We start from the raw sequence: 12253 nt of genomic DNA, 5'->3' as shown, positions 1-12253 counted from the left end.
TATTGGCACTTTCTTCATGATTATACAAACGAACAGTATTTAACCGGGATTTAAGATATATCTGCTTAAAAATACACATGATAACTTCTAAAACCCGCGGGTGACTAGCGAAAATATTTGAAAACATTTAAAATTACAGAATTAGGTACCTACAAACCTTCAATGCAAATGTATTTCGCAAATCTGCACGTGTCATTGCTGGTCACCAAGGAAGTCGAAGGGCAACGGATGTAAACCAGACAAAAAATTATAGTCCTGTTAAACTTTTTATGTTAATTGATACATTTTGTTTCCACTTTCAATACCGAATATATCTCTTTTATTTTGTTAACTGTCAATTCATGGTGGAACTGCCTGAACATGGCCTGATCATGGTGGAACTGCCTGCCTGAACTAAAGTTGAAAATGTCCCTCTGGGGCGGACGAAACCGGTCCTAATCTATTGATTAAAAGTAGAATAAGTACTACAAAAAAATTGTGTTTTATTAAATTAAAACAATATTAAAACCGAATATATCAGTATTTTATGATTTTTAAAACCGGTATTTTGGTATCGAAAAATACTGGAATACCGGTTTTTACATACCGGTATTGCAATCCCTGCTAATATGGCTATCTAGACATACAACCGTTAGTGGATCTTAGCCTCCTCAAAAACTTTCTCCATCTTGGACGATCCAGCGTTGCTGGTTTATTATAATTTTTGGGGAGCATCTTCAGGTAATATGTAGTGCTATTTGCCCATATTAATCTCCGGTGTCATGATCTTCTTTGTTCACTTTTCTTACATAACCAGCCTTGTTTACGTAGCTCCTTCTACAACATATGTACTCGTAGTCGTATGTATGTCGCCACTGGCCGATCCATGTTATACATCTATCAGCGTATCTATTCTATACACAAGACTGCTTTCAGCTGCTACGGCAGCTATATAGGGTAGATTTGTATCCAAATGTTAGCACTTATCGTAACAATTACAATAGGTTAGCCATCTAAACAGTCAAAACTATCTATCTCGCTCTAAAATTTACCACAGCCAAAAGAGGTTCTGTTAAAACATAGCACGTATTGTAACAACTACAACTTATTGTTACAATAAGATACAAACTTATCCTAGATAGCTGCCTCAGCGGCCGAAAGCAGTATTGTGTATAGAATAGATGCTCTGATGAAAAAACTCGTCTCGACAGCAACAAATTGTCAATGTGATTTTGTTATCATTCACAAAACACATGTAACTTATTGTACCGTTGCACATAGCATCGCTGCAACATTTTCGGGAGAAAAAAATTCTGTTTGAAACATGTAACAAATTTCACTCGACATAGGGCGCAGATAGAATAGTAAAATGATACTTTATCATTCCTTTCTGCTGCGTGATTGACTCGGAATGGTCGCGAGAAGTGGGCGCGAAACCCGAGAGATGCAGGTTCGATTCCTGCGGGGTGTCTTAACGTTTTCAATAATATATTTTCTCAGAAGTGTTTTCGAAAATTATGTATGTTCAAATATATCCTACTTACATAGTATTAACAGATTTGTTACTAAAATGCAAGCTTAGTTCGATTTTCTTGTATTTGATAATATATTCAAAACTTCGTCACCAGGGATTTATAATCTCCTAGATGAAAGCCTCGGGGTTCCTTCTAATTCATTTAATCCCGAGTTCGTCACCACTACATTTTAGATCGAAATCGATCAATTCGTTGAACCAGCGGCTTTTAATGCGGCCTTGTGGGCGTTTAAGTTTAAAGCCTCTTGGCCCTTGGGTATTACCTACTGGATGGCGTCATTAATTAATTTGTTCAGTGATTACCCACTTGCCGAGCCATTAAATTTGAATACTGAAACTTAAGAAAAGTCACTAAAATCGTTATAATTTAATATTGTATTATGGCATGTGTGTATACAATGTCCCGAGGGCTCTAAAATTATACAATCTAAAATTCTAAAGGTTTCTGTTCACATCAGCGCCCGAATTGAACGAATGTGTGATTTATCCTCAGATAAGAAATAATAAAGCTTTTTTTCAGGACCGCTTGGGTCCTTTTATTGCGCCAGGAGATTATTAATGACAATGGAAACCTTCATAAATCATTTTTAGTAATACTATCGGGTCAGCTTTGAAAGTCGTATAGATCAAACCTTACGGCTTCTGTTCTTAATGTAGGTATGGATTTAAGCATTTAAAATATCGTAAATTTATAACTACGTTTTTCAATTGTGTGTAGGAGCGTATTGAAAAGTGGGAGTTTTCTTCGCTTTTGTATAAAATGAGCGTCCAAATTAGAGTTCGTGTAAAAAAATAAGTATTTTAGAATTCTTAACTATTCCTAACTTAATAGTAATATAATACATTGATTTACACCGTTTTAAACTTGAACATTGCTCACCGCTCGATTTTCTCATTATATTCTCACTCCTTGAGTAGTCAAATACGACTTGGAATTATTATACCATCTATCTATTTCCTGCAACACAATACCTCCTATTCTACCCCCAATATACAGTAACCATACCCTTGCACGACTCTAATGTAATTTTCGGTACACATACTTGAAAACATATGTAAATTTTCACGTAAACACGTATCGTAGAAACAATAATAATTATCTATATCAGCGATTTCCAAACTGGGAGGCGCGGAGTGTTGCAAAGGGAGGCGCGAAAAGTTCAACACAATTAATGTAGCCACAGGTTTTCAGTTTGCAAATATATAGTTTATAAAACGGCGGTAGTTATAAACTACACAAAAAAACAGTCCCATAAAAGGTTGTTTGCAATCCTGTCTGAAAATATGGAGACTAATTTTATAATACCTCACTTCTATACTATTGTGAAGCGCGCTGGCTATCTCGTGAAAAAATGAAATAAAAGGGTCAAATCATAATGTTGAAATGTGAGGCAAATTTGATTAGGAACGATAATTTTGTTGTTAAACTTGTCTATTTGGTTGAAATTTAAAAAAAACTGAGTGAATAAATCAATGCAAGGACCACTAATGCATTCACTGATTTAAAAAGACAAAGTGGAGCTTTGGAAATCAAAATTTCAAAAAAAATAAGTTCGCCATGTCTCCACTTTTAAATGATTTCTACGCCTATTCAAGCAAACAAAAATCTATTTACTGAGATCTTGGGTAGTTTGCTAATGCACTTTTCACATTTTTTTTATCAAAAGTAAAAAAAAAGTCGCTTGCTCGTGAAGTGCGTTGCTTTGTTTCAGGACTATTAAATATTTTAAATATATGATTGAAAGATCCTGGCCTCGGGGTCCGCTTCAGGATGTGGGGCCCATGATAGAATCCATTTGTCAATGAACGATGATGAATTTGGATTGACTACTATTGAAATTGATTGTGCTAATAAACAAGCATATTCGTCGCATGAAAAACAAATTAATTTAAAAATGAATATAATATAAGTTTACTTACTCAATACCTTGTTTATTTTTATATATTTTTTTCATTGTTGTATTAGCAGGTACATTGTTGACTATATAAAAAGGTGTCTGTATTATTTAATGAAATAAAGGGGGGGAGGCGCCAAGATTAGATTTTTTTTAAAGGGAGGCGTAGTAACATAAAGTTTGGAAACTACTGATCTATATATTTATGATAAATACCAATAAAACGCTGCATCTCTAGAAAATATTGTTTTAAATATATTCACATTACTGAATTTCGAACAAGAATTAAAAACTGAAGGATGTAGAGGAAGGAGTATTGAGCTACCATAATCACTGGAATGTGGCTAATTAACTGGATTATTTTAATCAAAAGTTTTAAGTGTCCTAATAAAGAAAGTGTCAAATAATTTATTATTTTGTTTTTCAGTGAACATATTGCCGCAGTTTTATGTCTGGCTTGTGTCGTCGGCAGATCATTAGTTGTCAGCGGGGGCGAAGATTCTGCGATCATAGTTACGTCACTTGCCGATGGATCACTTGTAAGTGGATGTTTTGTATAATGTTTTTATTCTTGGAAATCGTCTGAAACATGACGTGTAGCGTTATTAGGTTGCACGTATAGCTTGTAATTTATCAACTTTTATCGAAAATCGAGAATTAGAGATTGGTTAATTGATTTCTAAATTTAAATTTAAAATAAGAAAATATTAAGATAAATGTGCCGCAGATGCCGTCATGAGATTGTATAACTTTCTTTTTAGACCAAACCAAACCTAACCTAACCTAACCTACCCCAACCTAATATTACCTAATAAAATCTTAGTTTGTGGTAATGATGCATCAAAATGTATGAACATTTCAAATTTTAAATTAACAATTATTGGATCGAAAAGCCTGTGCGCCGAAAGAAAAAGGTATTTATTATAATTGTCTGCATGGAATAAACTGTTTTCGTAAAAAAAAATATATATATAGAGCTAATGACGGCATCTGCGGCACAATTACCGATATTAAAATTTTACCTCGAAAATTTATGAAATTCTGTTTACAGTCTCTGTTGAGTCTTTTTAGTTTTTCTGAACCGATATGTTTAGCCGCAAATTTGCATTTTGGACCGAAGTTGATATCTTTTCTTCTAAATAAGGACAATTTATTTTATTATTTCAGACAATCAGAACTTACGAATATCACATTTTTCATAATAATATTTTATAAAAATTTCTCAAGAAATGAGAATCACGAAATTTCTGAAAAAAAATCTCAAGAAACTGTAAACTTTTCTCTTTATTTCTCGAGAATTCTTGAAACAAGAAATCTCAAATCTCAAACCTGTTCCAGAGTAGGTTATATAATGGTGGCTTCAGATTATACGTCGAAATTTGTTGGTTTTTAATTCAAAACGAACATAATATTTTACTTTCTGTATACTACTAATCTCTACCACGTATCCTGAGTCTCAGCGCATTATCTGGAGCCAGATTAAAGCTAGAATAATAATATATCGTCGAAAATAAAGAAGCACTAGGGTTTAAAAAATATCAATGTTCAATCATGTGAATATCTTTCTGAATTACTCTTCACTCTGAATTTTTAATTTTATAGATCATGAAACTAGACCACCATCGCGGCCCAGTGACTGGCGTGAAAGCAATCCAAGACGGCGAAGTCCTGGTCTCCTGTTCCCAGGATGGCACCGTTTGCGTCTGGTCCACCGACACTTTTGAGCTTCTAAATACCATCCATACCACGAACCGCGTCCCAATTCATATGATGGACTTATCAGAAGATTCCGTTTTCCTCGTGACGCTGGAAGGAGATAATGAACTGAGAATAAGGACTTTTATCACTGGGACAGACCTGCATACTCTAAAGAAACAGAAGGCACCGGTACTTATCTATTTTAAATATATTTTTGTGTGTTGGATTAGATAATATTTGCTTGAATAACAGACATGAACGTGTTGTAATCATATTATTATTACACATTACTGATACGTATATGTACAGATTTGATAAGATTTTCTTTAATAAGAAATTCTAAATAACCTAGGTACTAACTTGTTATCCATATACCGTAAAGAAATTATTGTCTGTAATCGAATCATCAGATTTATCTTAAAACCTCTAGAAATTTACTTTGCAAAATACAAATTTTATTGAACATACATAACTTGAAAACACCACAGAGCATATTGGCGCGATACCAGTGGATATACGGGTTCAAATCCCGTCAGGCGTTGTATTTTTTTCAAATGTGATTTTTTCTAGTAGGTATATAATATTATATAACTCAGGTATTTCCAAATTATGTATGTTCAATATATAGAATTTTACATTCCTAAATCTTGTAAATAAAATTAGAGACTAGACCAAATTCATATGCCATTTTCGATTTATAGTATGAACATACCTACTTACTTAAGCTTGCCATTCATGGCCTCTACATCCCGAAGCGGGCCCCAAGGCTAGGATCTTTGACAGGGCCCCCTACCTATCGCTAAGGCCAAAGGCTCTACAGTAGCTTTTGTTTTTGTAGTGTATTTTTTATACTTAATAATAGAAAAAATCTTTTATTTGTTAAAGTTTGTCGTAATTAAGTATTGTACCTTTAACATAATTTCAAAAATTATGTATGTTCAATAACCATTATTGACGGAAAATAGACTTTTTTTTACTATTAGAGCAAATTTGTGATGTGTGTTTATCTCACTTATCTGGTCGAATCGCCACGCCAGGCTTGAGCCAGGGCTCCTAGGCTAGAGCCCTGTCAGCCTCCCCTTTGTGGGGGCCATCGTGCCATATTATATTGCCATTTTCGACCATCTAAATTAAATAGAAACTATGACTAATTATCTGCCAATGGTTAGTTTATTTTAACGGTGACATCTCTGCATCTGGCCGTAAGTACATTTAAATAAATTTAAATTATTATAGCTATTCTAAATTCAAATATTTTATGTGCACAGGTGTCGTGCATCTGTGTGGCGCGAGACTGCTCGCGGCTCGTGGTGGGTCTACGTGCGGGAGGAGCGCTTGTCTACGAGCTGCACTCTGGTCGCGTGGCCCGCGCCCTCCCCGCCGCGCAGACGGCAGGACTCACCGCCCTACTCGCCACCGACAATGACGACTTTCTCTTCGCCGCTGGTATACACCACTTTTTTTTAGTTCGCGAAGAAATGCACAAAATAGTTTGTACCTACTGATACTTCCTTTTATCCGCAACTCTTCGAAGATGTGGTATAACCTATAAGCATATTATGCGAGAGACAGAACGAATGTACATAATATTATTATTGTAAAATTGAACATATAGATGCATAATATTATACAGTGACTACGTAGTCATTAATTATTGTTATCGTTCACACATTTATCAAAACCAAACAGTTAACATAGCGTTACCTATTTTTAAGTATAACAGTTTTTCGATCGCTTCTACAAACTAAGAGCGGAATGCACAATCTAAGATTTCGTTCCTAAGGATAAGTCGCCGAAAAGCATGACTTAACTATAGACAATCCTGAGTATAGAGTTAAGGAATCCTTAACCATAGACTACTTTTGTTTTGAACACGCCCCCTGCTGTATTACCATTTACCACTGACAGCTACTGTCAAAATAAATTCGCATGTCTATAACACAGTCCATACACTCAAATTCATTAAACAATGTATCTCAATAAGGATATTGATAGTGTTAATTCGTTTGGCATGTACTTGCAGAATACTATTTTACTTTTATACGCCAACCCACAGAAATACAAAATAACAGGTGAAGAATGACACTTGAAGCTAGTGTTACCATGTTAAAAAAATATCTTGCGGTGCCTGTGGAATCACGTATAATGACTTATAACGGAAACATAAGAGTATTATAATTAAATATTAATATGTATTTATAGTTATTACATTTATAAAATGCAGTTGTCATATTTTTGTCATCGTTTAACAATTATAAAATAATTTACCTAATTTACCTAACGAGAATTTTTAAATATGGTATTATTTTCAATAGAAATGATCTTAACTAAGGACAATGTATCTGCATAGTGTTTTCTGCAAAGGAAATTTTAGTTATGACAAATGTTTCTGCATTCCGCTCTAAACATACAGAAAAAATATTGGAAAAAAGTGAAAAGGGTGGATTAATATAGCAAAAACAGAAGGCCGTAGTCTCCGAGTTCCGAGTTCACTGTCTAAACTGGGTAAAACTGAAATTTTACAATAGGGGCAAACTGATGTCTTCATCAGGTGATGCGACTTGTATAAACATTCCACTGTAATAATTATCATAGTATAACCAAAAACTAACCGATCGAAATTATTGAGATGGTAAATTTTGGCTTGATCAATTCACATGTTGTCTTTTCAATGTGTGTTTGCATTCGTGTATATTAATCCCGTCCCAGGAAGAATTTCCCAAGAACCTGATTTTAAATGTCGGAGATATGTTAAAGCGTGCCAAATTCATATTTTCTCAAAATAGTAAAATTTGAGCAAAGTACAGTCTAACATCTATGGAATTATACATAAAATTATCTGGAGATACTTATCTCAAAAGCTATCGGTTATACCAGGGGTCGGCAAACTCAAAAAAGAGCCATATATGAGTAGCACAACGGTTAAAAAAATTCGAGAGCCAGACGTATATTTTTATAAATATGATTTATTTAAATGAATTAATTACATACATTTTATAATTGTTTATTTATTAAGTGAAGAAGATTTCCCGAATAAAACTAAGTAACGTAAATACTTAATATTATATGTTTTTATTGTTGACATTATAAATATATTTTTTACAGAATATGAATACATACGATTTGTACGCATTCCTTAAGGGGGGACATGCTCGTCGAAGGTCAAAATTGAGTTTTTATTGTATTTTCAAACCATGATCCTGGACACTCCTTAAACGTTGTAGATAATCTATTTATAAAATTTTGAAGCCTTATTATCCTTTATAGTTATTTTAAACATTTTATGACTGCATAAAGTATTTTTGATACATAAAATAGTATTCTTTTAAACCTCTCGCTCTAATGTTTTAGAATATAGTCATATATCGGTACATAACTGTGCAGTGGTGTTAAGATTTTTTATATTTATTAATTTTTAAACGCATTTATAAAACCATTAGTATAATTTATTACGAGATATTTTTAGTAAAATATTCACGATAAAAAATTATATTGATAATCTCTGTGATCCCAAAATTGACAAGAATTAGGCATTTTATTATTCAAAAAATCGGCAAGATTAACACATTTGAAGATAATTCTAAAGATATTTATTATAAGCTATGTCTTTGACCATTCAAGTGTGATAAACATCTTATGAATAATGATTGCTTTATAATAATTATTGACCTAAGAATAAGGTAGTGTTTTTTTGAAATACGCCATTTCTTTTGTCATTCCCCAGTGGTTAAGCTACAACATACGGCCGTAGCCATAATTTAACAAACTATAATTGAAGTAGGGAGTAAAATGATATTGACGCGCGTGTGGTACATGTACATAACTATAAAGGATAATAAGGCTTCAAAATTTTATAAATAGATTATCTACAACGTTTAAGGAGTGTCCAGGATCATGGTTTGAAAATACAATAAAAACTCAATTTTGACCTTCGACGAGCATGTCCCCCCTTAAAACTAATGTGAACAATGACCTTCCTTGCATTTCTTTGGAGAGTGTGTATTTGCTATGTAACTTGTAGTTTTTAATTTCAGGCGCGACTCCAAAAAATTCTCATTGGTTATTTGGCTTCTCTAAATGCTATTTATATTGTTCATATTTGAAAATGATTGTTCACATACATATTATCATGTTGACTCGAATATGAGTTCGGAAAGCTATTCCACAATATGTATTAAAATCGTAGTATCTACTTTATGTACATCTTTTAGAGCGCCCCACTTGTGTTTTGAAATTAAATTGCATTTTTCTCTCTCCAAATCCTCAATTTTGGTGGAAAGACCTACAAATTTTGAGCTCCATAACTATTTGCTTGTTAAATCCACCAATAAAATTGTATTTCAAAAGTGCTTGTGTCAATATTAAATGGAGACAAATTTGATTTGTCGACTTTTGCAATGGGCGGACTTAAAACAACAACAATCATACCTTTTTGCATCAACCATCACGGAGGAAAAATTAGGCTCGCGATAATGTCATTATATAATATAATAAGTGTACAAATCAATGACAAAAAATTTAAATTGTTAATTTTGCAAAAGTTTTTGTAAAAATTGGGAATTTGGCAAAGAGCCGCACGCCAATACCCAAAGAGCCACTTGCGGCTCGCGGGCCGCGGTTTGCCGACCCATGGGTTGTACCAAAGATTCTCAACATAGAGGTAATTGATGCCCTGGGAGATGCTTTAAGATTGAATCTATACGAATTATTTGGTGTATTTTGGAGTAATAAGAAGTCATGCGATGTTTATTCTTTTCATTCATTTAAACGCTTTTTCGCCGGAGGTCTAGCCATTTGTTTATAAATAATAATAATTAGAATAATTCGAAATTCATTTTTAATGCGTCAGTTTTGACTGACATCCTGGGATGATTATATGATATGAAATAGGCGGTAGTCAGAAAAAGTTTGGGAATCTCTGGATTATATGGTCAGCACCTACCGAACGGGTTATTTTGTGTTCAATTCCGCGTAGCAGGGACATTGTAAACTTTGGTTTCTTATTCGATTTCGAAACAGAAGCATATTTGTACCTACTATAAATATTATAAATGTCATAATAACCGAAAGTAGGAGATATCTTAATGCAGTGGCGCACCCAGGATTTAATATTGGGGGGGGGCAAGGAGGAGAATGTAAATTAGTCCCATAGGCTCTTTTTCTTCTTCATATAATTATTTTTACATATTTTCACAATACACGGCGGTATATTTGTACAGTTTCTCCTAGTTTTTATTAAATTGGCGGTAACGGCGATAACCGTTGAGCGTGTCATCAGCGACTGGCGGATTAGAAATGACTAACAGCGACCATGCTGGACATGTGCTCCTAGTATGCTAAAACATTACTCATATTTCGGCTGTGCTACCCGCTTGGTCTAGAGAGCTACAACATTTATGCCGAATTCCAATGAAAAAAATGTTCTTTTGACTTACACTACCACCAACTAGTGGGTGTAGTCGTTCTTTTCGCCGAATGTTTATTCGTCGATTTTTGGTTTTTAATATTGAGGTTCCAAAATATTAATTGAAAATGGACAAAAAAAGTATTAGTGCATTTAACTTATACACAAACCTACTCGTTTATCGGTCTTCTGTCTATTTCACCCGGTGTACCTACACCATGGCCCCCACATCCTGAAATGGACCCTCAGGCTAGGATATTTGGCGGGCCCCCTACCTACCGCTAAGATTAAAGGCAGTGTTATATACTACATTACCGTTTTTCAAATTGTGTTTTAGTTAAAATTAAGGGTACTTATAAAGTGAATTATTGGCGATTTTTAATAATGGAGCTGTCAAGTATCGATACATAATAATCAGAAAATATATTGCACACTTATATAATCTAAAATGTTCATAGCCATGAAGTATAACAGCGCCGCATGCGACTTTTTTTTACTATTAAAGCTATTTTATGATGTGTGTTTATCTCACTTATCTGGTCAACCCGACACGCCGGGCCCCCTACAGCCCGGGCCCCCAGGCTAGAGTCATGTCAGCCCTCCCCTGTCAGACCTACAACCACTCCGGAATTCGGGTGGACACCGAGACTTTTTTGACAGTTCCATTAGTGATTGCGTTTCTAAAAATACCCGACATTAGTGTTTCGAAATTTTTATGTTCGAAATTAAAAAAAAAATTTTGCCGTGTTTTTATTTGTCTAAGCCCAAGGTATAGTTTATTGGCTTTCAATTTCAATGTTTAAAATCATTCTGATAATTTTCATGTTTGGGGGGTGCCAGGGCCCCTTGCCCCCCTGGGTACGCCACTGTCTTAATGGTTTATTTTATTGTAACTTTCAGGTGGCAATCGAGTGACAATCTACTCATTCCACACGGAAGACGCCCTAACAAACTTCCGACCGACAAAAGCACCCAAGCTAAAGAGCGTCCAATCAACGTCTTCAGTGTGCCGACTGGTTCGCGAGCAGTCTCTGATCCTGCCCGTCAGCTGTCTCGACGCGTCATCAGATGGTCAGCTGGCGGTGAGCGGATGCGCGCAGGGCCTCATCAGGGTCTGGCAGCTCAACACTCACCAGTTGCAAAACACGCTGAAGGGACATGGTGGCCATGTTACATGCATCAAGTTCTCTCCGAATAATTTGCTAGTGCTGAGTGGATCTGAGGATAGGACTGTTCTAGTTTGGCAGATTGCTGATTCAACACTCACTCTAACTTATAAGGTAAAACACACTTTATTATTAAGCTGTAATTATCATCATTGTCTTTATTTTGAATTCATATCATATTTACATATAGCAGCGTTTTCAAAGTTATGTATGAGTATAAATATAATACAGTAACGGTTATAGATTGCCTGGAACTGACAGTTTTTACGCCCCCTTGCAAAAATGATGCCTATACCAGCGATGGCGAACCTATAATACTCGTACCATGTTCGACACGTGAGGAAATTTTGCTGGCACGCGAAACAATTATAGAACCTCAACCGGGACAATGGAAAACGTCCCGAAATTGTAAAGGATACCGACGATACATAGTACCTGGCAAATGTGGAAAATAAGCTCGAGCTCTGAACCCATATTTATTTTCAATGAAAATTTTTGTCGGAAAGAAAGCTAAAAACGGCTATAACGCAGGCATTTGGAACAATTTTTGTAGCTCTCGATTTTGATCCCAGGCGGA

At 34.8% G+C, this 12253-nt stretch overlaps 1 protein-coding gene across 1 annotated transcript in view; it reads left to right on the top strand.

The window, feature by feature from the left end:
- The window catches only part of LOC147068583 (uncharacterized), a 435171-nt gene that overhangs the window by 407226 nt on the left and 15692 nt on the right, over positions 1 to 12253 (top strand). Inside the window, exons 20-23 of the mRNA XM_085953004.1 lie at positions 3836 to 3947; positions 5011 to 5295; positions 6375 to 6552; positions 11411 to 11790. Coding sequence (XP_085809130.1) covers positions 3836 to 3947; positions 5011 to 5295; positions 6375 to 6552; positions 11411 to 11790 — 955 coding nt within the window. The remainder of the gene's footprint in view (positions 1 to 3835; positions 3948 to 5010; positions 5296 to 6374; positions 6553 to 11410; positions 11791 to 12253) is intronic.

The sequence above is a fragment of the Rhyacophila brunnea genome, unplaced genomic scaffold (assembly GCF_057557595.1).
Source record: "Rhyacophila brunnea isolate RB1 unplaced genomic scaffold, BYU_Rbru_1.0 scaffold_3, whole genome shotgun sequence".
NCBI lineage: Eukaryota > Metazoa > Arthropoda > Insecta > Trichoptera > Rhyacophilidae > Rhyacophila > Rhyacophila brunnea.
The sequence above is the reverse complement of the archived record's forward strand: the minus strand, read 5'-3'. Positions and strand labels throughout refer to the sequence as shown.